General features: G+C 41.4%; 1 protein-coding gene and 1 pseudogene across 4 annotated transcripts in view; both read left to right on the forward strand.

Annotated features, from left to right (window-relative positions):
- Positions 1–27,976, forward strand: part of DEPTOR (DEP domain containing MTOR interacting protein) — a 172,353-nt gene that overhangs the window by 60,660 nt on the left and 83,717 nt on the right. For all 4 annotated transcript variants that reach the window (XM_060287057.1, XM_070043966.1, XM_030875685.2 and 1 more), the window contains exon 4: positions 6,107–6,285. In XM_060287057.1, coding sequence (XP_060143040.1) covers positions 6,107–6,285 — 179 coding nt within the window. The remainder of the gene's footprint in view (positions 1–6,106; positions 6,286–27,976) is intronic.
- LOC115863426 (U2 spliceosomal RNA) lies at positions 119–225 on the forward strand (annotated as a pseudogene).

Here is a 27,976-nt window from a genome sequence, read left to right on the forward strand (position 1 = left end):
CCCAAGTTCTAATTTATCACTCCCCTGCCAATAAGATTTTAAAGTGAGTTCTGTTACAAGCTGAATAAGGTTTTTAATAAGTTCAATTATATGCTAAAAGCTTTTATAAATACTCTTAATTACTTCTTGGACTTTTGGCTAAGATCAAGTATGGTATCTGTTCTTATCAGTTTAGTGTAAATACTCTTAAATATAAAAGCATACACTTACATTCTTAGAACTTTCTAATAAAAGTTTTTAATGATAGCAATCCAGCGAAGGCAGTAGAACATGTATTATCTTCCTCATTTAATATGAGTTTGGGGACACTTGAAGTAGTGAAAAATCATGTCATTAGTTTGTGGCAGAGTTGTATTTGAGTCCCAGGTGTCCTACTTCCCAAGGCTGTGCTCCTTCCATGGCTTCCAACTAGTAGAACTCTGAAGATTCTGGGAAGAGTGGAGGTGTCCCACTCCAGAGGAGTCCCTGTGTAGCTACTGGCACAAATTCATCACGCCCTGAGGAACGCACCATGATTAGTTAAGTTTAACGCTTTGTATATACATCGTCTTTTGTATTGTTAAGTTGTTTCATTCATACTTACTCTATCATTCACAACAGATGGGTGAAGCTATCATTATACTCTTGAGAAAAAGGAAGGTTATAAAAAGAAAAGTGGCTTGCTTTTCATCTCACAGCTACCAAGTGACCCATTCTGAATAAAACTTAAATCTTCAAATTCCTAGTTGAATATTCTTTCCACAGCAGGATTGGGCTCTAAGTCTGAAAGCACTGAAAATGAACATCATATGAGTGGACATTGAGGTACGCAGGTTCAGTTACCCACAAATGATATGATTTATAAACGTGTAAAGTGTTCTCATTTGTATGACCCTGAGCAGGTTTCCTCCCCGCAACACTGAATGCTGTCATTCACTTTTTCTCCTTTGGATGAGAATTACATTTTTCTCATATGGATGAAGAGGGGGTTGTATCGTAATAATCTCTAAGGTTTCTTCCTGCTCTAGAATGAAATGGTACAATCTGTGTTGCATACTGTTGTTAGTTTGAGAAGACCTGAAGGTTTTTGAAAGAGAGAAATGAACTTTCATATAGAAGACAAGAACTCATCAGGAACAGTTCTAAAGGAAGATGATACAATGATTGTGACATTTTATGAGGTTCTGTTTTCATTGTACAAGGTTTTGTGGACAAACATGGACTCTATCTATCCTGTTGGAGCTTATAGTTGAGTAGGGAAGGTAGTCTTTAATCTGATAATTACGTAGACTGTATAGGGAGCAATGGAGGTCTGATAATGATTGAAATGCAAAGGATAAGGAGTTAAGTAGGCTTGAGGAGTAGAGGAATAGTCCAGAGAAGTGAGGAGGAATGTTCCAGGTTTGGGAATGACATATTCAAAGGCCCTGTGGTAGATGGGCATGATATGTTTGAACTGAAAGAAGCCCAGCCTCTCTGGAGCACACAGGGGCCAGAGGTGAGAATGTTCCAAAGGGGACGGGGTCAGGGCCATGCATGCATTATAGGCCATATAAATGGTTTTGGTCTTTAGCCTAAAAGCAATGAGAAGCCATTAAAGTGTATCTTCAACAGGGGCAGGACATTTTCAGGTTCAGATTTTTAAAAGATCATTTTAATTGCTGTGTCTGGTCTTGGGTGCTTGAGGTTGGGTTGAGAACAAGAGTGGGTGCATAGTATAGTCCAATTAAGAAACCAATGTAATTGTCTAGGTTAAAGGTGTTGGTATTTTGGGCCAAGGCAGTGGCAGTGCCAAAGATGGGAAGACTTAGACATATATGAGAGCTATCTGGGAGGTAAAAACCACAGTTCAGACTGATAGACTGGGTTGAGGAAGATGAAGGCATCATGGATGAAGCCTTGTTTTCAGGCTGCATGGTGGAAGCTCTCACAGGCACAGGACCTCAGATTTGGAGGGAAGAACCTGAATTCAGTTTTGGGCTTGTTGATTTTGAGGTGTCTTTGGGATGTCCATGTGGATACAAAGGTCTGGGGTTGGGAATATAGCCCTGGTCTAAGGATATAAATCTGAGAATCCTTGGGGCATGGATGGTAGTTGAAGCCATGGGGATATAAGAACTTGCCTGAGAGACGAGAGAAGAGAGATATTTGGGGAAATGAATCTCAAGGGATTCCAGCCTTCAAAGTCCATGGAGATGAAGTGGCGGTAACCCACAATGGTCACTGAGAAAAGGTAGGGACAGAGGGAAAGCAGTACAGTGTGTGACGTCCTTCTAACTGAGGGGAGTGCTCAATAGCATCTGATGCTATTAATGTCAACCACATGGGGGACCTACAAGATGTCCATCGTATATGGACACAAGGGAGAATGCTTGTGCCCCTAGTAGTAAAAGCAGAAGCTAGAGGAGTGAAGAGTGCATGGGAAGGTAGGTGTGAGACAGGATACGTGGGGCGAGGGGGGTGGTAAAGGAGTGACTTATGTAGTTGTCTTAGTTCAGGCTGCTTTAACAAAAATACTATAGACTGGATGGCTTATATGATAGACCCTCATTTCTCACAGTCTGGAGGCTGGGGAGTCCAAGATCAAGGCGCCAGCAGATCTGGTGTATGGTAAGGCACCTTAGTTTGCAGAGGTCTGCTCATTGTATTACCGTCACAAGAGAGAAACAGGAAGCAAGTTCTCTTCTGTCCCTTCTTATAAGGATAGTAATCTTATCGTGGGTCTGTAGGGGAACAAAGTTTGCCACCCCAAAATGTCTCTTTGGTGTGTGGATTACTTCGAGCTGAAAACAATCAAGGCCCGAAAGATTCTGGAAGAACCTTTGACCTGTGACCTAACTGCCTAAAAAATTTTAGATAGAGGACCTGTTCCAGGAGGGGAGCTATCAACATAGATAACTATAGTATGAGCTAGGTGTGTAGGCAAGGAGAAACCTGGGAAGTCTGTTAAAATTTCCCTCTGTGTCCCATTGTCTCTGCATGACACAACAAACATTTATTTACCAAACAGTTGCCTTTACATCTCCATGTGAATTGCCTTCCTCCCCTTTGAAGTCCTGAACCACTACCCCAACATCCTCTTTTGTCTTTACCTGAAGGTAGTATTTAGAGTGAGGGTTTTGACTCTCTGACATACATCACAGCAAGATCCTTTTTGACCCACCTCCTGTAGAAAGGGAAATAAAAACAAAAATAAACAAATGGGACCTAATGAAACTTCAAAGCTTTTGCACAGCAAAGGAAACCTTAAACAAGACAAAAAGACAACCCTCAGAATGGGAGAAAATATTTGCAGATGAAAAAGCAACGGACAAAGGATTAATCTCCGAAATTTACAAGCAGCCCATGCAGCTCAATATCAAAAAAACAAACAACCCTAACCAAAAATGGGCAGAAGATCTAAGTAGACATTGCTCCAAAGAAGATATACAGACGGCCATCAAACACATGAAAGGATGCTCTTTGCTAATCATTAGAGAAATGCAAATCATAACTACAATGAGGTATCACCTCACACTGGTCAGAATGGCCATCATCAAAAAATCTACTACAAACAGTAAATGCTGGAGAGGGTGTGGAGAAAAGGGAACCCTCTTGCACTGTTGGTGGGAATGTAAATTGGTACAGCCAGTATGGAGAACAGTATGGAGGTTCCTCAAAAAACTACAAATAGAACTACTATATGACCCAGCAATCCCACTACTGGGCATATACCTGGAGAAAACCATAATTCAAAAAGAGTCATGTACCACAATGTTCATTGCAGCTCTATTTACAATAGCCAGGACATGGAAGCAACCTAAGTGTCCATCAACAGATGAATGGATAAAGAAGATGTGGCACACATATACAATGGAATATTACTCAGCCGTAAAAAGAAATGAAATTGAGTTATTTGTAGTGAGGTGGATGGACTTAGAGTCTGTCATACAGAGTGAAGTAAGTCAGAAAGACAAAAACAAATACCGTATGCTAACACATATATATGGAATCTAAAATTTAAAAAAAGAAATCGTTCTGAAGAACCTAGGGGCAGGACAGGAATAAAGACGCAGACGTAGGGAATGGACTTGAGGACATGGCGAGAGGGAAGGGTAAGCTGGGAGGAAGTGAGAGAGTGTCATGGACATATATACACTACCAAATGTAAATTAGATAGCTAGTGGGAAGCAGCTGCATAACACAGGGACATCAGCTCCGTGCTTTGTGACCACCTAGAGGGGTGGGATAGCGAGAGTGGGAGGGAGACGCAAGAGGGAGGAGATATGGGGATATATGTATGCATATAGCTGATTCACTTTGTTATACAGCGGAAACTAGCACACCATTGTAAAGCAATTATATTCCAATAAAGATGTTAAAAAAATAAAGTGAGGGTTTTGGCCATTTTGGTGAGTTACTCAGTTTCCCTGGGTCTCTCCCCTGTACATTTTATTAAACTTTTGTATGATTTTCTCCTGTTAATCAGTCTTATGTCAATCTACTACTTAGACCAGCCAGAAGAAACTAAAAGGGTAGAGGAAAACTTCTTCCTCCCCAGTAGGGCTCCACCCGCATGAAATAATCACCTCTCAAAAGCCCCATCTCCAAATTCTATCACGTTGGTCTTTAGTGTTTCAATATGTTGCAGAAAGGGGGGCCCCTTCTAGGGCCCTAGAGAGCCTAATAGGTGGACCCTCTCGTATCAGATGTATTTTACGTGGAAATACATTTAGAGCATACTATGTAGTTGTTGCCAATATACTGAACTCTTAGATCGGATCCTGTCCTACTTCTGCTTGAGACTTCTCAATTATTTTCCATTGCACTTAGAATAGAATCCTCAGTGGGGCCCATGGGATCTGCTGACCTGTTCCCTACCAACCCCCCCATTATGTCAGGGCACACCTATTTCCTTTCACACCCTCACATATCCCAAGATCTTTCCCACCCCTAGTCCTTGTGTTGCAGGAAGGGACCCCTTCCAGGGCCCGAGAGTGGGCTCTTGTCTAACACTCGGAAATGAATTGTCCGAGGAGACACACGTGCTGACAGTGCAAGAGACTGTATTGGGAAGGGGCGCCCGGGGGGAGAGCAGGAGGGTAAGGGAACCCAGGAGAACTGCTCTGCCACGTGGCTCGCAGTCTCGGGTTTTATGGGAATGGGGTTAGTTTCTGGGTTATCTCTGGCCAATCATTCTGACTCAGGGTCCTTCCTGGTAGCGCTTGCATCACTCAGCCAAGATGGATTCCAGCGAGGAGGATTCTGGGAGGTTGAGAGGACATGTGGACTGGCGTCTCCTCTCTCCTTCTGACCTTTCCTGAATTCTTCCAGTTGGTGGTAGCTTGTTAGTTCCGCGTTCCTTACCAGGACCTCCTGTTGCAAGATGACTCATGCAAGTGCCTACTATCCAGCCTGGCTAGGGTGGGTGGTTTCAATCAGTGGTTCCCCTAACAACAATGTGAATTTGGGGAAGACACAAACATTCAGTCCACAGCAAGTCATCTTCTTATTAGCCCAATGACTTGGGAAAAGGAAAAATGCCTTTAGGAAAGAAATACGAGAGTTTTTTAGGAAAGTAGGGTGGGGTTTGGTCAGGAACTCCCTCTCAAGATGGCTAAACTGAATACAGTTTGCTAAAGCTAGAGTTTTGGATTGCTTTTTCAGTTTTTTTCTAATCACCAGGAAAAAATGCATCTTATTCACTTCTGAAGCAGATCCTTCTCTTGACAATTGCATTTGGGGCAACACATGACAGCCACATCTGTCTGTCTGACGACCTTGCGGTGATACTTCACAGAAGCCTAGGATGTGGGATTTCAAATGAGTAATTTTCCTTTTGTGTAGGTTTCTTTTTCTTTCTTTCTTTCTTTTTTTTAAAATTGAAGTATAGTTGACTTACAATATTAGTTTTATGTATACACCATAGTGATTCCAAATTTTTATAGATTATACTCTATGTAAAGTTATTATAAAATATTGTCTGTATTCCCTGTGCTGGACAATATATCCTTGTAGCTTGTTTATTTTGTACGTGGTGATTTGTACCTCTTAACCCCCAACCCTATCTTTCCCCTCCTCTCTTCTCTCTCCCCACTGGTAAGTGTAGGTTTATTTATTTATTTATTTTTTTACTTTCTTCCTCCAGGCTGATGAGCCCTGAAAACACACTCCTGCAGCCCAGGGAAGAGGAAGGGGTCAAGTACGAGCGCACCTTCATGGCGTCTGAATTCCTGGATTGGCTGGTTCAGGAGGGTGAGGCCACCACAAGGAAAGAGGCGGAACAGCTCTGCCACCGGCTTATGGAGCACAGCATCATACAGCACGGTGAGTGTATGGGCCAGCTTTTGCTAAACCCTAAAATCTTGTGCTACAACTGCAGGCTTTTATTTCTCAGTCATGGCTCTGTACGTCAACTGTGCCTCTGCTTGGGCTCCGCTTGGCTTGTCTCCAAACTGGGGGTCACATTCAGCTCTGTGTTTCATGCCTTCTCATTCTGGGACTCAGAGTAAAGGAGCATCCACTCTCTGGACTCTATTGTTCTGACAGATGAGGGCAGAAGCTAGAGAAGGCAGGCAGATTCTTGCAACGTCTCCAAACACTTCTGCTTGGGTGTGATTTAACATTACAGCTTCATGTCCAGCTGGCTATAGCAGGTCATCTGGTCAAGTCTGGATGGGAAGTAGATGGCTCTCGCAAGGTTGGTCGCATTGGGAGAATGAAAATTCGCTGAACCATGGTTCAAGCTGCCACACTGAAGAAGTATCCAAAGGTCTTCAGATTTTCACTTTTCTTTTTAGAGCTGAATCATAATGCAATATAATGTACTGTTCAGGAACTCTATTCGTTATCTATTGCTACATAAGAAATTACTCTAAAACTTAATGGTATAAAATAATAATAAATGGTTATGATCTCACATAGCTTTTGTGGCTCAGGAATTTGGGAGGAGCTTAGTGGGTGGTTTGGCTTGGAGGTCTCTTACGAGGTTGCAGTCAAGACATTGGCTGGGGTTACAGTCATCTGACGGCTTGATAGCCTGGAGGATTTGCTTCCACAGTGGCTCACTTCTGTGCCTACCATAGAAGTGCTGGTGCTGGCTGTTGGCCGGAAGCTTCTGTCCATTGCTCTATGGACTTCTTCGTAAGGCTGCCTGAGAATTCTCATGACATGGCAACCTGGCTTCTTGCAGAGGGAGTGATCCAAGAGAATGCAAGACAGAAGCTACAGTGTCTTTTAACTGAGCCTTGGGAGTCACACACTGTTGTTTCTTCAATACGCTCTTGGTTACCAGGTCAGTCCTGTTGAGTATGAGAGAGGACTATGCGTGTGCTAACCAGGAGGCAAGGATCACTGGAGCCATCTCAGTTCTTATGAGGCTGCCTATTGCAAGAACATAGGCTCTGGAATCCCAACTCCACCAGTGATTAGCTACTTACCTGCTCTCATCTGTAAAATGGGCATACCTGCATAGGTTGGTTGTAGGAGTACAGGTGGTAGATATAAAGCACTTGGCTCAGTGCCTTGCTCTTAATAAGTGCTCAGTCAATTTACTAATACAGCTGCAAGGTGTAGGCTTAGAACAGTGAGGAAAGGGCTGGGAACCAGATAAGCATTTCAGCCTAGGAGTCAACAAGAAAGGTAATAACTTGAATCATTCTTACTGTAAACCCTCCCACCTCCACTTCTACACAGGCCTAGAATTTCTATCCCAGTGTTAGGGAGATAATAATGGAATTATTTGAAAGAAACTTTTGAAATTATTGGGAGCAGTGTTTCACAAACTGCAGATTGCAAGCCTTTAGTGGGTTTAGTGAAATAAGTTTAGGGAGTCATTCCCCCAGCGTTAAAAACATTTTTTTTAGCACAGGGAACTATATTCGGTATCCTGTGATAAACCATAATGGAAAAGAATATGAAAAAGAATGTATAACTGTCACTTTGCTGTACAGCAGAAATTAATACAACATTGTAAATCAACCATACTTCAATAAAATTTTTTTAAAAAAAGAACTACTAAGAAAAAAACTTTTTTTCATAGACTAGACTAGACTCAAAGTGTGGTCCATGGACCCACAGTGTCACCTGGGAACATGATAGAAATGCAGAATCTCTGATCCCACTGAATCTGATCTACATTTTTGCATAACCCCGAGTGATTCGAATGCACTTTAAAAGTTTGAGATGCAGTGGATTGGATTTAACTAGAATAGAAAATTTCAGAGAATAATTTATGTAATAAGGTCAAGGATTGTTTTGCAAAACATTTATTTCAGTTAGATATACACTATATAAACATATGACCATAGTCATGTGTGCACTGATTTGTAACATGAAAATTAGTACTCTGCATTGTGGTCAAATATTTTGAAAAGCCCCTGATCTAGAAGCATTGGTTTGCAAGGCACTCAAGCCACTCAGTTATTTTGGGGTGTTTTCTCCTAACTGATGTTGCCACAATGGCGCTTACAACTGTTTATTGACGGTCTGATATGTTTCCTGCTGGGCTATTGATTGAGGTTTGGAAGGTGGATAGAATTGTAAAATACCAGTATGGTTCCTGGCCTTAAACAGCTTATAGTCTTGTAGAGATTATAAAACGGATATAGAAGCAATTAGAGAGCAATTGAAGTTGTAGGATATAGTTTATTTATTGGTTATTTATTTTATACCAGTGCCACGCACTGTCCTAGAGATTTTACACATTAACTTATTGAAACCTCTTAAACTCTTTGAGTCAGATATTCTAATTTTTGTTGTTCTTAAATTTATCTTATTGTGGTAAGAACACCTAACGTGAGATCAACTCTCTTAACAAATTTTTTTAAAGTGTACAAAATAGTAACCATTAATTACAGGGCAGGTATTTTTATTATCTCCATTTTACAGATAAGGAAACCAAGGCACCAGTAGGTTAAGTAATTTGTATGAGGCCACTCAGGTGGTAGCGTCCAAATGGATATTATCGCTAGTAAGTGTGAACTCAGAAGTGGTTGGAGTGACTGGTGCTTTCCACCATGAAAAATGGTGTGTTTGGGTTAGGTTAACGCTGTCATCTTTGCTCCAGACAGAAAACTTGGTGATACCAAACTCTAGAGAAAACCAGAATTTTATACTACCGTTTACTGACTGATAATGTACATCTCAACTTCAGAGAGAAGATAGAGGATGCCACAAATTGTTTCCAAATGATTTCCAAAGAGTGAGTAATTATACCTCAATTACAGTGTAATTATTATTATTTTTTTGGCTGCGTTGGGTCTTCGTTGCTGTGCGGGCTTTCTCTAGTTGCAGCGAGCGGGGGCTACTCTTCGTTGCGCTGCGCGGGCTTCTCATTGCGGTGGCTTCTCTTGTTGCGGAGCACAGGCTCTAGGCGCACGGGCTTCAGTGGTTGTGGCACGTGGGCTCTAGAGCGCAGGCTCAGTAGTTGTGACGCACAGGCATAGTTGCTCCGTGGCATGTGGGATCTTCCTGGACCAGGGCTTGAACCCGTGTCCCCTGCATTGGCAGGCAGATTCTTAACCACTGCACCACCGGGGAAGCCCCTACAGTGTAATTTTATAATGCTTTAAACATAAATGCCATAACGTTGTGATGTAAAGGACAAAATAAGGAATTATTGTTAGCAAATCTTATCCACGGAAATTTGTTTTCCATGGTTTTAGGAGGATTGAATATTCTCTATATACAGAGTCAGAGTTTCCAGGGGAGTTCCAGTTTCCCAGCAACTCATTGCTAGATCACAGATTCTAACTTTGAGTTATGAAAACATGGCCACCACATATGTGTACGTTAGAGTTAATGATAAATACCAGCTAGTATCTTAAGCAGAGCTCTGAATTGTCCAGCTAATAATTAATTTCATAAGTTAAACATTAAAGAAAGTCAGCCTCTAGGCTTTGAGCAAAAGGTTGCTGGATAAAAGTGGTTCCCTAGCTTGAAACCAGTAGGCATAAAAATCAAGCCCACTTATGAAATCCTAACCAGCTTCATTTCTGAATGGTTAATGGTGCTCTGTAATCAGGACAGAACTTGTTAGCTGAGTAATTAACTTGCATGCAAATGTATATGTGTGTATATATATATATATATATAATGATATTATTATCATTATTACAGTTTTACAGTGAAAAATTCTTGAATTCAAAGCCTTTAAGATATTTTTTCAAGGTTGCATAGCTAACCGGTAGCTACTAGGCATTGTGCCTTAGAAAGGAGTTTCCGTTGGTCCAGGATGTATGTAATCGGGTGTGGCTTGCCGGGCACTGTGGAATGAACATGGTCTTTGGAGGGAAACAGGCAGGATTTACATCCCATCTCCTTCACCTACTGTGTGACCTTGTCGACATCTCAACTCTTCCATTCCTCAGGTTTTAAAATTTATTAAATTAAAGTCATATTATATACCTTTGAGAGTTATGTTTGGTTGGTTCATTGGGTTTTTGGTTTTGCTTTTTGAAATCCTAGGACTACCCACATGTACTAGAAAGACTCAACATATGATTGGACTCGTGGCTAAGATTTTTTAATCTTAAAAAGACACAGAGAAGGATCAGCAAGGGAAAAAGACACATTGGGTGTTGTCTGGAGAAATCCAGGTGCAGGATTCCTCTGTTCTCCCTTCCAGGGCCAGGCAGAACTGGTTCCTTCTTCCAGCAGGGACATGCAGTAACACGTGTACAATATCTCTGCCCAGGGAAACCCACTTGAAACTCAGAGGGCAAGATTTTTATTGGGGGCTGCTCATAGAGGTATACTCTGCCTGCCCAGACGGCCACAGTATACTCCGTGCCTTCCAGCCACAGTATACACATGGTATACTCCGTGCCTTCCAGACTCTCAGAAGGAAAGCACGTATTCTCCATTAATTGCAGTGTTTGTGCAAACAATCTGGGCAGGCTGGTGCAGCAGAATTCAGTGTCGCAGGTAAAGCAAAGTTGCCTTATCAGACGGTAACTCAGAGAACCTTTCAAAAGCCAAGTTCCCAGAAGCTAGCCACGGGCCAGCCCCACAAGCAGGCTCTTCTGTTTCAAGGCTGCTATGGTAACTCTTTCGTGCCCAGAGCTGCTGTGAGGATTAAACGATAAAGGTGGGCAAAAGCTTTTAGCAGAGTCTACCTCTTATGGCCCTCAAATGCCAGCTATTGTACTTGATCTGATCAATTCTAAATAACAGTTAAAATGTACAGAGTCCCTGCTATACGCCAGACACTGTTCTAATCACTCTACATTTACTCCTTTAAATAACTCTATGAGTTAGGTATCATAATAATTCTCATTCTTAAAATGAGGTTAAGTAACTTGCTGAAGACAAGAGCTAGTAAATGGTAGATTCAAGATTCACATCAAGGCAATCTGGCTCTTAATCAGAAAAGAAGATTGGATGCTAATTATAAGCTTCCCTAGACTAGGAAAAAAATTCTCAACTTTTATTGCATCAGCTCATACAGCCTGTCAGATATTGCAACTATAATCATTGTTAGCTCATAAAATATTACAAGATTCCTTTTTTGCAAACGATGACCGAGTACCTTGAGATTTTTGTGTGACCTTTGCCAACGCAATGAACACATTTCTTTACTCACGTAAATATCTCCCTCAACTGCTGAGCTGCTCTCCAGCTATCTTTTCCTTAAATGGAGGGTAACAGACAGCAGAGTCACGTGGGTAAATTGCTCACAGCTGCAGCAGCTGACCCTGGATAATCAGGCTACCGCTGCTGTGTCCAGGCGTATAATTTCCTCTTTTAAAGATTTAGTCAGAGCACTTTAACAATTTCAACACTTCATCAAGCCCTCTTTCTTTTTCTTTTGTTTTTGAAAAATATAATTATATAAATTTTGCAACACACAAAGCAGTTTTCCATGTATTATATTTTTAATCCTCCCAGCTGCTCGAGGGTAGTTTTGGTGATCCCATTCTCCAGTGGAAGACAATAGCTGAGACATTCTCCCTGGTAGCCACGAAGAGAGAATTTGGGATCTTCTGCAAAGGAAGTTAGATGCCAGATCCAGACAGGAATTAACCCCATCTTCTCAGTAATTAAGAGCGCTTGACAGAGTCCGGCCCAGCCTGGAATAGCGTAGCCAAAGAAGGAGAGGGAGGGAAGGAAGGATGGGAGGAAGGAAGAACAAAGGCACTGATGATTGAGGAGTTTGCAACTTGCCCAAGACCATATGATATTACAGAAAAAAGTTATGCTGACACTTGTTAAAATGGTAAGGAATACTTTAAGACTAGTGCAATAGGACTATTGTAGCAAGGGAGGGAGATGGGGCTCAACTCCAAGAACAGCGAGGACAAGTGGGGTTTTATAGCCATGGAACAGGGTGAGGGGGGTCAGTGGATGGAAATTTATTAATGGGAGACACCAAGGGCAGGGGGATTTTGAGGCCAGGGACTTAGACGTCAAAGATGGAGGATGAGGAACTTGATAAAATAATAAGAGTGATCAGGTATCACGATTTGGGGGATCCTGACTTAGCAGGATTCTTTGCTAAGGCTGGGCTGGGTAGGTCAAATCTGGCTGAGTCACATGCCTACCTCCTGACCCTGGATGAGCAGGGCCCTTTGACTGACAGACTCGCCAAGTCAGGGAGGGGCATTCTTCCACCAAAAAAAAATTTTTTTTCTAAGTTCTGTTACCACAGGATAGGGGCCAATGTCAAGGCCTAGTAGAAATGAGGGCTCAGGGACTTCCCTGGTGGTCCAGTGGTTAAGAATCTGCCTTCCAGTGCAGGGAACTTGGGTTCCACCCTGGTCAGGGAACTAAGATCCCACATGCCGAGGGGCAACTAGCCCGTGCTCTACAACTCTAGAGCCCGTGCACTCTAGAGCCCCAGCGCCACAACCGGAGAGAAGCCTACACACCTCAAGGAAGAGCCCGCGCGCTGCAACGAAAGATCCCACGTGCCGTAACTAAGACCCAAGCAGCCAAATAAATAAATAAAAATATTTTTTAAAAGAAATGGAAATGAGGGCTCAGAGAAACCTGACTAAAGTCTGGAAAGGAGAGAGTCTTTGTCAATGGCACCCTACCCTTGCTTACCTGCCCTTTCTTCTTCCCTATCGAGACTATCCTCTCCTGCTTTTGCTTTTGGTAACTCCTTGTCACCAACAAAATGAAGATTTTTCCATTACAGGTGGTACCCAGTATCTTAGTGTTTCTTTACCCTTAGCTGGAATATAAGTGCTTTGAAGACAGATAATCTGTTTTCTGGGAACTTCCTTGTGGTCCATTGGTGAGGACTCCATGCTTCAATGGTAGGGGGCACTGGTACAGTCCCTGGTTTGGGATCTAGATCCTGCATGCTGCTCCGTGCAGCCAAAACAAAGAAAGGATTTGTTTTCTTGTCTCTGTATCGCCCATGGCTTGGCACTTATGTATCAGCTATTCAGTAAAAAATGTGTAGAATGAATGAACGACAGTAGTGACCACTTTCTGAGGATTTGCCATTTGCCAGGCACACCGTTGGGTGTTTACACCAGCTAGAGTTCTTTGAATATAAGCAGCCTCAATCATCATTTGCTTCAAATATATGGCAGAGTGAACTGATAGTTAAAGCCCTGGAAAGCCAGGCTGCCTGGAGAAGAACTGGAGCAGCTCTTGGGGATCCAGTTGCGAGGAACTAGTGATGAAGGGCAATCCCTCTCAGACACCTACAGCTAAGAAACCAGTGCTAGCTATTTTCTGCCTATGCTGGCCCTCTCTCCGGAGACTAAACTCTAGAGAACAACTCTGATTGGCTGAGTCTGGGTCACATGCCCACCTCTTGCCCCCTGGATAGGCAGGGCCCTTTGACTGACAGACTAACTAAGTGGTGGTGGGTCATTGTTCCACCCAAAGAAAAAAAAAATCTTTTCTTGAAAGTTCTGTTACCACAAGGCAGGCTGGGCAGGCGAAAGCAACAGACAAGCTGTCCTTTACTGCTCTCAGTTCATTTAATCCTCCCCCCAAATCAATTCACTTGATATTATTTTCCCTGTTGCTTTAGATGACAATATTTAAGCATTTGCCATGAGCCTAATCGTTCTCAGCTCCTAAATTTTATACTCTGAATAGAAGAAAATACAGATTGGGTAGGATATTTCCATAATCTACTTTCAATAATTAATATTTCAAGTGTCATCTTTATCAGCAGCTGTTATCTACTGTAACTTTTTCCTTTCTCGATTTAAAATTTCTTGGAATTTTCCTACTGTGCCCTCTGATAGGCTTTGGCTCTGTTTTACTTTTTATTATAGCTGAATCCAAAGCAGGAAGAAAAACGGACACAGCCAGCCTGCTGTCACAATGCAAACAGAAGGAAACAGGTTTCCTTGGTAAAGTCACAGGCTAATACTTTGGCACACAATATAGTATTGGTTTTGTTGAAGGACAACAGGTCTGTAGCTACACAAAGGCTTGACTTTTAGAAGGTATGAAAGGAGTGAGAGATGCCTCATCTTATGTAATCTTCCAAAAGAAGGGTGTTATGTGCAAAGAATAGAGGTCTTTTGTGAACAGTGTCATAACTGTAAATATTTCTTTCCTCAGTTGACATCAGTATAGCTTTTGTCAGGTGTCCAGAAACTGATCCTCTAGATACAGACTGTGGCTCTGTAGCCTGGGCCCCTACCGACTCCTGCCTTGCTTCTGACAGCTTGTGGGCCGGTGGCCGCTGCAGTACAGGGTCTTCAGTTTGCCCAAATGTGACCTTGTTAAAGTGGCACAAGGAAGCCTTAAAAACACATGCACACAATCTCTGTGCAGTTGAAGTTTATGAAAGTATGCAGTCTCCTGGCCTTACATGGTAATTTAAGGACTCAGCTGGGTTTCGGTGGTCATTTTTGGAGGGACCTGGAGGCTGGGGTCTCAAGTTTATTAAAAGAACAATATGTCAGGATCTCCTGGGTGGAATGGACAGTTCAGACTGCTGATTCTTCTCCTGGTCAAAAAGCACGGTGGTGTTCACTCCTGGTTACTGATGGACATGAGCTTGACCACAGCCCTCAAGGGGAGATTGGGGGTGGGGGGGGCAAAAAGTTAAGAGGTTCTCCTTTAAGGACAAACTGCCTCCATTCTCTTTTTTCTAGCTCTGACCCTGTGTCAATCTTGAGGGAGCTCCTCTCTCAGCTGGGAGGCTGGGAGTTTGGGCAGGGATTCCTGTGTGGGACCCAGGCTCTCCTTGAGCAGTTATGACGATTATTCTCACGGCCGTTTCATCTTTGCCACACTGAGGTCTCTCTTAGTTCTTCCTCTAGAAAATCTCCCACCTGCCACTTAGGGCTCTCAATTCTTAGCCACTCACTTTAACTCAGTTTTTCTTTGCTGATACGTTTGTCTCAGGCAGTGTGACTGGGTTGTCTTTTGTGTTCTGGCCTATAGTCCTTTGGAGACGCTCCTTCTTTCTAGCTGCCTCCGCCCTGCTCCCTCCTCCCCGCTTCTGCCAGAAATGGATCAACAAGCTGAAGTCTGTTGACACCATGGAGTGATTATCAGGTATAAAACTGACCATATGTAAAACTACAGTGAGGTATCACCTCACACTGGTCAGAATGGCCATCACCAAAAAGTCTACAAATAAGTGCTGGAGAGGGTGTGGAGAAAAGGGAACCCTCCTACACTGTTGGTGGGAATAAATTGGTGCAGCCACTATGGAGAACAGTATGGAGGTTCCTTAAAAAACTAAAAATAGAATTAACATACGACCCAGCAATCCCACTCCTGAGCATATACCCAGAAAAGAGGAAAACTGTAATTTGAAAAGATACATGCACACTGACGTTCATAGCAGCACTATTTACAATAGCCAGGACAGGGAAGCAACCTAAGTGTCCACTGACAGATGAATGGATAAAGAAGATGTGGTACACACACACACACACACACACACACACACACACACACACACACACTGGAATATTACTCAGTCATAAAAAAGGATGGAATATTGCCATTTACAGCAACATAGTTGGACCCAGAGATTATCATACTAAGCAAAGGAAGTCAGAGAAAAACAAAAATTATGTGATATCACTTATATGTGGAATCTAAAAAACAATACAAATGAAATTCTTTACAGAAAAGAAACAGACTCACAAATATAGAGAACAGACTTGTGGTTACCAAAGAGGGAAGAGGTAGGGAGGGTAAAGGATAAATTAGGAGTGTGGGATTAACAGATACACACCAATATAAATATATAAAATAGATAAGCAATAAAGATTTTCTGTATAGCACAGAAAACTATATCTTGTAATAACCTATAATGGAAAAGAATCTGAAAAAAAATGTGTAACTGAATCACTTTGCTGTACACCTGAAACTAACACAATGTTGTAAATCAACTGTACTTCAAGTAAAAAGCAAAACAGGACTTCCCTGGTGGCACAGTGGTTAAGAATCTGCCTGCCAATGCTGGGGACACAGGTTTGATCCCCGGTCCTGGAAGATCCCACTTGCCACGGAGCAGCTAAGCCCGTGAGCCACAACTACTGAAGCCCGCGCGCCTAGAGCCTGTGCTCCACAGCAAGAGAAGCCACAGCAGTGAGAAACACTCGCACCTCAACGAAGAGTAGCCCCTGCTCACCGCAACTAGAGGAAGCCTGCGTGCAGCAACGAAGACCCGATGCAGCCAAAAATATAAATAAATAAATTTTAAAAATTTTTAAACGAATTAAAAAATTGTAAAAAAAAAAAACTGACCATATGTAAACTCTGATCAATGTGACTATAGAACAGTATTAAGTTAAAATTTAAGAAGGGATTACACACACACACACACACACACACACACACACACATACATCCTTATTACAGTTGGAAAAATACTTTTATTAATATCATAAGCAATTTTAATCTAAAATGGAGAGTAATCTTTTTGTAAAATTGCTTATATATATTATTTTTAACCTGACATAACATTTTAAAGACTCTAACATTTTATCTAGCTTTATTCTGAAAAGGTCCCCTTCACTTTCTTTCTCTCTGTCCCAGTAATGACATTTGACCCAACAAGGAGCCCAGCCCCTCTCCTCTCTCCTTTCCACCCGAGGAAAGCCTGCATATCAGAGTCTATATTCCTTCCATTTTATTTTAGGCACTCCCTTAGCTGTGGCCTAGGTTTCAGTCTGATTGGAAATGACCAAAGCCACCAGGCCAAAGAAGGGGGTCTGGGTATTGGTTTTGGCCACTGGCAAAACCACTCCTGTCTCTCTGAAGTCCTCTTCCACAGTTGCTGGGAACTTAACCTCAAGAAAGGATTCCTGTCAAGTGGGAACATAATGTACTTCCTCATCAAAATGAAGGAAATAGGATAGGGAGATAGTGTGTGTGGGGGGGAAGCAGACAGCAATACCAACAACTTTTGACCACTTGGCTGTCAAGAGCTCAGGATAAGAATTATCTTCTAGGACAAATGGCTCTCAAAGTGCTACACTTAAAGGGATGAACTTGTTTGTTAGCTGATCTGTTCCTATGAGGTACCAGCCTCTAGACTGATCCTATTTTCCATGGAAATAGGATGAAAGCCACAAATGCAATCCATATATGTAATTTTAAATTTTCTAGTAGCCGCAGTGAAAGTAAAATAGAACAGATGAAATTAACCTTCATAATATATATTTAACTCATCTCCAAAATGTTATTTCAAAATATAATCGATATGGAAATAGCGATCAGCTCTTTTATGTTCCTTTTTTTCATATTCAATCTTCCAAATCCAGTGTGTATTTTACACTTATAGCTCCTTGCCAGATTTCTGGTGCTTGTCAGCCATTCTGAAGAGCAAAGCTCTAGACCTTTGAGCAAAGCACAGAGTATGGTGGTATCCCAGTGAGTGTGTATTCCACTTTTCAGCTCCTTAGCTCAGAGATCTTTGTTGAGATCTTTGTTCCCCGACAGCTGAAATGCCTATAAGTTTGTGTTGAGGAAGCACCTTGGTGTCTCTATTTTGCTGTACCAGTTTGGACACCCAAGTAAACCTGGGTGCCAGCCACACAAGTTTCTGGAATGGCAACAATTCTTCTCTCTCTCTCTCTCTTTTTTACTTTTTTTCCTATTTTTTGCTGTGCGGCATGTGGGATCTGAGTTCCCCGACCAGGGATTGAACCCGTGCCTCCTGCAGTGGAAGTGAGGTGTCTTAACCACTGGACTGCCAGGGAAGTCCCTCTTCTCTCTTCTTTAGCTCAGTGATTTCACAGTCATGTTTTCTTTTTTCTCTGATTTTTTAAATATTTCCTTTGACTAAATATTTTTAATATTTCCACAAGTCAGAAATTGTTGACTGAGATCATTTGGACTGGATCTGAACTCAGCAGTTCTCTTCTTTTTTTGCTGTACGCGGGCCTCTCACTGTTGTGGCCTCTCCCGTTGCGGAGCACAGGCTCCAGACGCGCAGGCTCAGCGGCCATGGCTCACGGGCCCAGCCGCTCCGGGGCATGTGGAATCTTCCCGGACCAGGGCACGAACCCGTGTCCCCTGCATCGGCAGGCGGACTCTCAACCACTGCACCACCAGGGAAGCCCCAGCAGTTCTCTTTTTGCTCAGAATGGGCTTATCCAGTATACGAACCCAAATTCAGGAGCACTTTCTTAAATTCCTAGTCTTTGTCATGGGATCCTTTGGATTTTTGCTGACAGCAGAACAATATTATTTATTCATGGTACACGGGCATCATTGCAGCCCTGTCTTCCAGAGAGCTGTGGCTTCCCATATATTTATTAATTTCACTTGCTTTGGTTAAAAGAAGTTATTGTAATTTATTTTCCACAGATGGAAACACTGAGACCCAGGGACTGTCCATAACCACTTCTGTCACCAGGGAATCAGAGCCGAGTTGCTGGAAGGCATATCTTCTGCCTGTAAGACTTTCTGTCTAATCGCTCTTGGCTTCTGAGTAAAGCATAGCTTGTTACAAGGTGTGGGCTGCAGATAAACAGAAAGTGTTTGTTTTCTAAGCCTTTGATTTCTGTGTCCAGACCTGAGTTTGGAACAATAACAGAATTGTGTTTTGCTACAAATAAGAGAAAATGTAGTAATGCCTGCTTGAACAGAAAGGTTCCTCTTTATTTAGGAAGAGTCACCTTTCCCAGAGATTTCTACTGACATTACATGGGCCAGATCTGTGTCAACATGGACTCGTTCGCTGGACGGCAATCAGTGAATCTGATGCTGTTAGCCGGGCACACTGCTGCCCTGTACAAATAATAAAGGAGGAAGAAAGGGAAAATGGGTTTTGGACAAGCAGCGAGTATTGTCAGCCACGAGGACAAGTGTCTTTTTCATTAAGTAACTAAGTGACCTTCCCTCTGAAACATGGGCTTCCAAGGAACAGTTTGTTTCCTCTGTCCTCAGCCTGAGCTCCTGGTAGCTCTAAGCTAGATTTAAAGCAGGTGGATGTACAAGTGTTAATGTCTTAGTTTTGACCTAGTTTTGTCTTAGTTTATATCATGGTTATATTAACGTCAGGGGGTGCTGGGTGAAGGATATATGGGAACTGTCTGTACGGTCTTTACAGCTTTTTTTTTTTATAAATCTAGAATTATTTTAAAACAAAGTTTACTGGGAAAAAAAGTAGGTGAGGTATTTCCTATTTTCCTTTTTTGTTTAAGATGAGTACAAGTATAAATAATATAGAAATATATGGAGACTTATTTTTTTAAAAGCTACTAAATCTCACCACTGACATCCTCCTTTTCTGAACGTCTGCATCTTCCTCCTTCAAGGGTCCTAGTCTCTCCGGTCTCATATGGAATACCTGATAAATTACTGTATGCTAAAGCACGCACAGGTTATATGGTAACTTTTCTGGGAATGGTAAGCAGATGTCATCTGGGAATAAGGCTTTGGTGGGCTTTCATAGCTAGTGGTTTTGAGTAGGATTTATTCTGATACCTCCAGCGTCACATTGGATGTCCTTCTCTACGTTGCTGGCCGTGCTGAATTTATCTGGTTTAGGTAGGATGCCTTCTTTTCCCACAGATCACCTAGAGTTGCTGCCAGAAGCTTTGCTTACATAGGTGAAGTCTGAAAAGGATTAGAAAGGTATCCTTTGGGCACTGACACCTGGGTGGGCCCTCAATTGGAAGCCCACACATGGCTAACATTAACTGAATGCTTCTATGTACCAGAAACTCTAATAAGCCTTTTACCTATGTTGTTTCATTACCTCTTCAACTCATTTTACAGATGAATAAAATTGAAGTTCAGGGGCGTTAAGTAACTTAGTAAAGAGTGAAGCCAGTGTTCAACCCAAGACCATCTGTAAGCAGAGGGGTGTTTACCATGCTGTCTCTTTGTCCTTTTAATAAGCAATTCCAAGGTAATCAACATTTTACCCTGGTGAAGAATTTTGTAGAAAACATGCCCAGCCAAGTTGTCTTCTGTTACCTGGCGACAGGAATAAATGAGGAAAAAGCAGACTGCTTTCTGGTGTTTGTAAGCTCATTGCCTCCTCATTTGGCATTATTATGGGATGGGAGACAGTCTAGGGAGGAGATTAAGGGATGGGGTTTCAGAGTTAATCTGTCAATGCTTCTGTCTTGGATCTTCCAGTTAATGACTATGGGACCTTGGGCAAGTTGACCTTGTGTAATCTCATCTGTAAAATACAAATAATTACAATAGCTCTCTCTGCTGCTTTGAGAACTGAATGATATAATCATGCCATGTGTACCACTTAGTAAATGTTAGCTGATTGCTACTCTTATTATTGTTATCATCAATATATCCTCATCATCAGATGCCTTGGTGGGTAGAGATTAATATACATTTAATGGCCTCATCCATTGCTGGTCTTAATATCTTATACATACTCTATACTGAATATATACTTTTAAAAATAAATCAACACTGAAGGCCCTTGGATTTATGCCACAATTCCAAAGGCTCTAGAACAGAGTTACAGATTTCTTTCATTGAATTACGCATATGAAGGATTTCATTTGCCAGACAAAGTAAATTTGTTTTCAGACCTCTCTGCACTTACAATATGAATTAGTCTCTGAAAAACAACCTCATTTTTGAAAAACATACTCTTTGTTCTGAATTTTATCACTAACAACATGAGGTTCTAGGCTTTGGAATGCACCCAGCTGTTATTTAAAGATGCATAGAGAAGAATAAAATATAATTTGACCTTGCATCTGTTTATTGCCTTTACTTTTCTCGCAGTAAGACACAGAAGCAGCAGAAACCCGTACAATTACAATGTCATGTTTTGATTTTCATCTTTTCTGCAATCTTACTGAAGTTACTTGGATCCTTTTTCCTCTTTTCCATCTCCTTTCCTCCCTTCAGCCAATTAAATAAGTGTAATTGGGTTCTAACTTTGTGTATATGAAGTGTTTTGTTTTAGTAATATCAATTCATAGAACTTTATGCCCTAAAATCAATTTTCTGCTCTCATATCCTCTTCTTAATATTGTCAGTACTCAGGAAGTAATTATTTTAGTTCTCTGACTGACTGTTGGTATTGCCTTTTGAAGAGTTTTGTATCCCAGGCACCTAACTGTCCTTGTGTGGCATAATTGCCTAACCTCGAATCAAGGACTTGTGCTGCTTTGGAAAACAGAGCTCTTTCAACTCCTGCATCCCTTTAGGATGGTTTGAGATGGGTAGTTATGGCTTTAAGTACAGTTTAGATTTTCTTGAAAGAATAGCTTTCATCTTCTGTTGTAATTAATGCTCAATTCATATTTTCCAACAGACACATGACTTAAAAAGCATAATATTTATGTGTTTTAGTTCTGACAATTTTTTAAATATGCAGCGTACTAAGTGACATAAAATGCTTGGACCCTGTAGGACTGTGATCTAGCAGGAGCAGGGAGGCAAAAGAGTGCAGATCCATACTTGGACGTGTGAAACAACTGAAAGCTTTTGTTGGCAGGGAAGGTGCAGCAGTTTCATAGGCAGAATTTATTTGCCTTTTATTAACGCAAATGTCTGAGGACTAGATCTGCCACCTCTTAATCCTTAAAGTTTGTCAGTCCTCTTAAGCAATGTCTGTAGGTGCTAATGTCCTTTCAGGAGGAGCTATAAGGGTCAGTAGGATATAAAAAAGAAAACAAGAGGAAATGGAGCCAGTGGTAGGATGGAGTGACATCCTTGATGGCCCAGAAAGATCCTTCACCTACCATCGCACACTGGGTGAAGTGGTGAGCCATGCCCACCTTTGCTGCTGTGCGATGTTCTGATGATAACGATGTTAATCACAGCCAGGGAGGGCCTTCTGCCTGGAAGGTGACCTTGAAGACGTTTTAGCTTTGACACCAACTTGCAGGACTAGTCACAGCCCCCCCAGCCTCATCCTTTGCTGGTCTTTTTTCTTCCGCATTATAATAGTCATTATCCTTATTCCCCTGTCTAAGCCCTCTTTTGACTCTTCTAAATTCTAAAACTTTTTAAAAGTTCTGATGAAGTGCTATTCAGGAGACAGTTGATGTACACACATTCTTTCCCCCTCCCCCTCCCTCACCACCACCTTCTTACTTTCTTATCACACTGCTGGATTCAGTTACTTATTTCATGATGTCTGTTGTGTTATGTCATCTGCCAGCAAACACTTCAAGGATGGATGAAGGTATGTGATCTTCCTCTCTCCAGCTAGATAAGTAGCCTAAAATGTCTTATATTCAGCGGAACTTATAGGGCTTAAGATGATAAGTTTTTATATTCATCCTTAGGACAAATGTGTGAATGGAATAGAAGCCAATTCTCCTTCTTTCAGATAATCAGCTTTTAAAAATTCCTTTCTTTGCTAACTCATCCTAATAATTTATAAGAGAAAAAATGTAGCCACATTATCCACCAAAAGAATATATCTGAACTGTGTCACTTTATGATTTCGGTAGACTCCATGACGTTCCCCTCATGCTTTCTGAAAAGTGAAGGCAGACTTCCCTGGTGGCGCAGTAGTTAGGAATCTGCCTGCCAATGCAGGGGACACGGGTTTGAGCCCTGGTCCGGGAAGATCCCACATGCCGTGGAGCAACTAAGCCCGTGCGCCACAACTACTGAGCCTGCACTCTAGAGCCCGTGAGCCACAACTACTGAGCCCGCGTGTCTCAACTACTGAAGCGCCTAGAGCCCGTGCTCCGCAACAAGAGAAGTCACCGCAATGAGAAGCCCGCGCACCGCAACAAAGAGTGGCCCCTGCTCGCCACAACTAGAGAAAGCCCGTGTGCAGCAACGAAGACCCAATGCAGCCAAAACTAAATACATAAATTAATTTTTTTTTAAAAGTGAAGGCATACAGTGAATAGGGATCTGTTTTCTTTTACCAAATATGAACATTGGGAGTTTAGTGCTTCTAAAGCCCCCATTTCCCTAAGCAATAAGATTGTCTTGTATTTACATTGCTTCAGCTTTCTGGCTGTTTCTGCTTTTCCTCTTGTTTTATGTCTCACTTAATACTAAGCCAAGCCAAGCCCCTAGAGAATTCCACCAATAAAAAGAGAATGCTTGGAAAGTCCCAGAAACTATAAATTGGATGAGTAAGAAGTTGTCAGTTTTCAGTTACAGCTGTGATAAAAGCACAACTAGAACAGTAGATACTGAGTTGAATATTGTCTCTCCTTACTTCCTCCTGCTTAGAGATTAATCTTCTCCAGGAGCAATTCAATCAACTATTCCTCTATTGCTAGGCATCAACTTTGGTTCCAAATTTGTATAGCTGCAAACAGTGGTGATGTGCCCATTTTAAAAAATATGTATATTCTCAAGGAGCAAAGAATGAAATCTGTTAAATTATATATATCACAACATTTACTCTAATATATAGGTCCTGTATAGCATTGGGATCTAAGAAATGAAGAATTGGAATGACCTCAAGATATAGAGACACCAGTCACTGTTCTCCTCCTTGATTTTTCTTTCCTTCTCTTTAATTTTTTTCCCCTTAGCTCTTAGGGTATTTTTTCTGTGTTTAACAAAGAGCAACTTGCTTATGTAGCAAATGATTTTTGCATTTCATTTGGAGAGTGTCATGTTAAAGTGTAGAAAGAATCAATGCATCTCTCTCTCTGGAATATAAACGATATGCCCTTTAGCCATTTTTATTTCTTGAGACTCTACATGTGTAATTTATGGCGAAACAAAAGAAATCTTTGGCTTCCTTAAACTAATTCTTAAAACTTCCTGTGTCTTACTTCACTCCTTTATTTCTCGCTTTTCTTTGACTTCTGAGATTTAATTATTTTCCAGTGGGATACTTGCCAAGCTTGAACTGGACATCTGGTTAAGATTTCATATTTTTCTCAAGTGAGAGATGACAGAACTGCTCGTGGGAGCTGGGCAAGTGTTCTTAAAAGAAGGGCAGAAAAGACAAAAGAAATGGGTTCTGTGCAAGAACTTAAGTGACCAAAAGCTAAAGTCAATCTTTAGGAATCTGAGAAGAACACTTAAAACACTATATGTCAGATACCATTTCAAATCTCTTATGTAAATTATCCCATTTCTTCTTCACAGCAAAACTATGCAAAAAATTTGAGGCTTAAATTTAGTAAGTTGCCCTAATCACTCAGTTCATAAAGGTGGCAGAACTGGGAGCAAAACCGAGCTTTTCTGACTCTAGAACCTTTGCTTTTCATTGCATGATACTGTTTTCTAAAAGTTATTTAGCATTAAGAGAGTTTTCAGAAAAATCCCAACTTAACTGCTTTCTTCTCATGTGAAACAATGTCTCTTTTAGAAGACTTTGGTATTGATGAGCTTGAAAGGATGAGCAGACGAGGTGTCATATTCCAATCAGCATGCTAGGATAGATGGCTGGGATCCTGCGTGTCACTCACTAGGTACTCGGTTGAATAAATGCATGATGTCACGTGTGATTGATTGATGCTGTTATATGGCTGTCTACCTGCACTCTTAGCTTTTGTAGCTACGATTATCTTTGCTATACCTAGGGCTACACTCACAAACGAAGCAAATGTATGAAACTCTGTTCATGTTATTAAACTTTTAATGAGAGGGTAAAAAATAAAGAATCCTTTTGAAAGTCAAATAATTCATTGAAAACAATGCATGTAACACATGCAATTGTCACTTCTCTCTTCTGAGAGAAGAATTTGACTCCATCTGTGCCAGACACACAGCTGGAGGATGAACACATGGAGACCTTCATGTGGCTGCTCCCGAGGCCCTAACACCCAAATAAGTCCTTGAAAATTGAAGTGGGACGTTAAATGTAGTATCTCACAAAATTGAATTCCCATAAGTCACATGGCAGTATATCACCAGCAAATGATGGTCACAGTAAAGACAACAACAGTCGTTGTAAAATAACAAAAGTGCAATTTTTTTAATTGAATGTTCTTATTTATTTATTTTTCATGTATATTTATTTATTTATTTTTGGCTGTGTTGGGTCTTCATTGCTGCGTGCAGGCTTTCTCTAGCTGCGCTAAGCGGGGGCTACTCTTCGTCGCGGTGCACGGGCTTCTCATTGTCGTGGCTTCTCTTGTTGCGGAGCACGGGCTCTAGGCCTGCGGGCTTCAGTAGTTGTGGCACACGGGCTCAGTAGTTGTGGCTCACGGGCTCCAGAGCGCAGGCTTCAGTAGTTGTGGCATGCAGGCTCAGTAGTTGTGGCTTGCGGGCTCTAGAGCGCAGGCTCAGTAGTTGTGGTGCAGGGGCTTAGTTGCTCCGCAGCATGTGGGATCTTCCCAGCCCAGGGCTCGAACCTGTGTCCCCTGCACTGGCAGGCGGATTCTTAACCACTGCGCCACCAGAGAAGCCCCAAAAGTGCAATTTATTGCCTTCTTACAATCTGCTTGACATTATGCTTTACATGGATAGTCTACTATCTCATCCAGTCCTGGTTTTCCCTGATTTGGTCATGTTGAAGGTCATGTACACTACTGGAAAGAGAATGTGATGAGTAAAGCCTATTTAAACTTAGTCCTTGTGTCTTATCTTAGATAGTATGTTTACCCTTTAAGATAGAGGTGGTACCATGCTGGGGAGGTGGGGAATGGGGGTGAATTAATCTCTGACTCAGTAGTCAAAGCCTGAGGAGGTTCACTTAGTAGTCAAATTTCCACTTCAATTAAAAATATTTTTAAAGTACTTTTATCTGTTATGGAATTCGTTTAGATTCAAATGCTTTTCTGGATTTATTTATACCAAAGCCAATGTTTTGTGTAATTCACTGTACAAAGACAAAACAATAGGTGTTAATAAGGCTATATACAGTACCATGTATTTTCAGGTTATAATTTAAGATACTGTTGCCAAAGTCACCTTGAGGATTTAAAAAATCATCCTAAACTCAGAACAGGTTGCCAGAAATAAATAACTTATCTATAAAATTGTATTATAGCATTTTTAAAATTTTATTTATATTTCATTTATTTATTTATTTTGGCTGCATTGGGTCTTTGTTGCTGCGCGGGCTTCTCATTGCAGTGGCTTCTCTTGTTGCAGAGCACAGGCTGTAGGGGGCACCGCCTTCAGTAGTTGTGACTCACAGGCTCTAGAGCTCAGGCTCAGTAGTTGTGGTGCACGAGCTTAGTTCCTCTGTGGCATGTGGGATCTTCCTGGACCAGGGATCGAACCCATGTCCCCTCCATTGGCAGGTGGATTCTTAACCACTGCACCACCAGGGAAGTCCCATATTATAGTATTATTGAATGTAGTAATGTGCTAAATTTATGTAAAAACTTGACTATTGAAAGAGCTACTATTTGTAGATATCATATCAAAGTGTAATTGGCTTATCTTTTGGTTCAAGATGCATTTAGTATCTCCTGAATGCAAGAATGTATTATTTACTGAGAATATGCAGAATTATCACTGAATTAGATGTGTTTGTCTTTGTGGCCGACATCATTCATTTAGCTGAAGTGAATAGTTTATCACCATTTAAAGATTGTGAAACACCTATATGAATCATTAAGTTAGATGTTAGCAGGGTGTACTCTCTTGATAGGGACCCACATTTCTGAGACTCTGATATTCATGTAACCAGAAGAGTTATTCATTAGCAAATGTGGATGATAAATACAGTCGCAACCCTAGATTGCATTTGCTGGTGTTGACCTAGAAGCGATGTGATTCTGTTTGTGAAATACCCAAGGAGGCTGTTGAACCAGTAAACATTATTGATAAAAGGGTTAATGTGATTCTTAATACATTGTATTAGATTATTTTCCCAGTGGTTTATAGAATTTTTGAATTTCACAGTCCAAAAAAAAATGTTTGCCAAGAATGAATACTTAAAAAAAAGAACTTCTGTTTTTACCATAATTTCATAAAACACTGGGCAAGAAAAATACCTGACATATAGTCATCCTGACTCAATAAACGTTAGTTGAATAAATGGGCGGGTGAATGAACAACAAAAAAGTTGTGATGATATAATTTTAGAATAAATGAAAGCCTTTAAATGGAATATACTTATTTTTAGGAAAAACTAAATCCATTGTCCTTAATGTTGCAATTTCCCCATGGCCCAACACACTCTTCATGACATACCATGAGCCCACAGGTTGACTGGTTGCTACATAACTAGCCACTAGGTAGTTCAAAGTTAGCTGTATTCTGGATGTGCTTCATATCCCTTTGTCTACCCACCATGGACAATTCACTTCTAGCCATTTACAGAGCACCTACTCTGACCCAAACATGTAGTAGTCTAGGGTTTGAGGATGCCACAATGATTAAGACACAGCCCAGGCTCTCAAGCAGAGTGACTTAGTTGGGGAAAGAGATGTGCTCCCCCAAGCAAATAAACCCATATTACACTACAGTGTGGTGTCACAAAAAGACTGCCGATCGCTAGGTGTATGGGTGACAGAAAGAAAATAAAAAATGTACTCTGTGATGAACATGGAAGTTGAGTGTTGGAGAAGGTGACATTTTACTATAACTTTAGAGTCTTTTCCAATCTCTTGTGGCCTGTGTTTCTAAGTAAACATGTTGCTTTTGGATCAGAAGCCAAAGTTGTGTGGCCTTGGGGAAGTTACTGAAGTAACTTCAGTCTCAATTCTTGCACTGTAAATCACTTACAGAGTGATTGTGAGGACAGTATTGTATAATA

The sequence above is a fragment of the Globicephala melas genome, chromosome 17 (genome assembly GCF_963455315.2).
Source record: "Globicephala melas chromosome 17, mGloMel1.2, whole genome shotgun sequence".
In the NCBI taxonomy this organism is placed as follows: Eukaryota; Metazoa; Chordata; class Mammalia; order Artiodactyla; family Delphinidae; genus Globicephala; species Globicephala melas.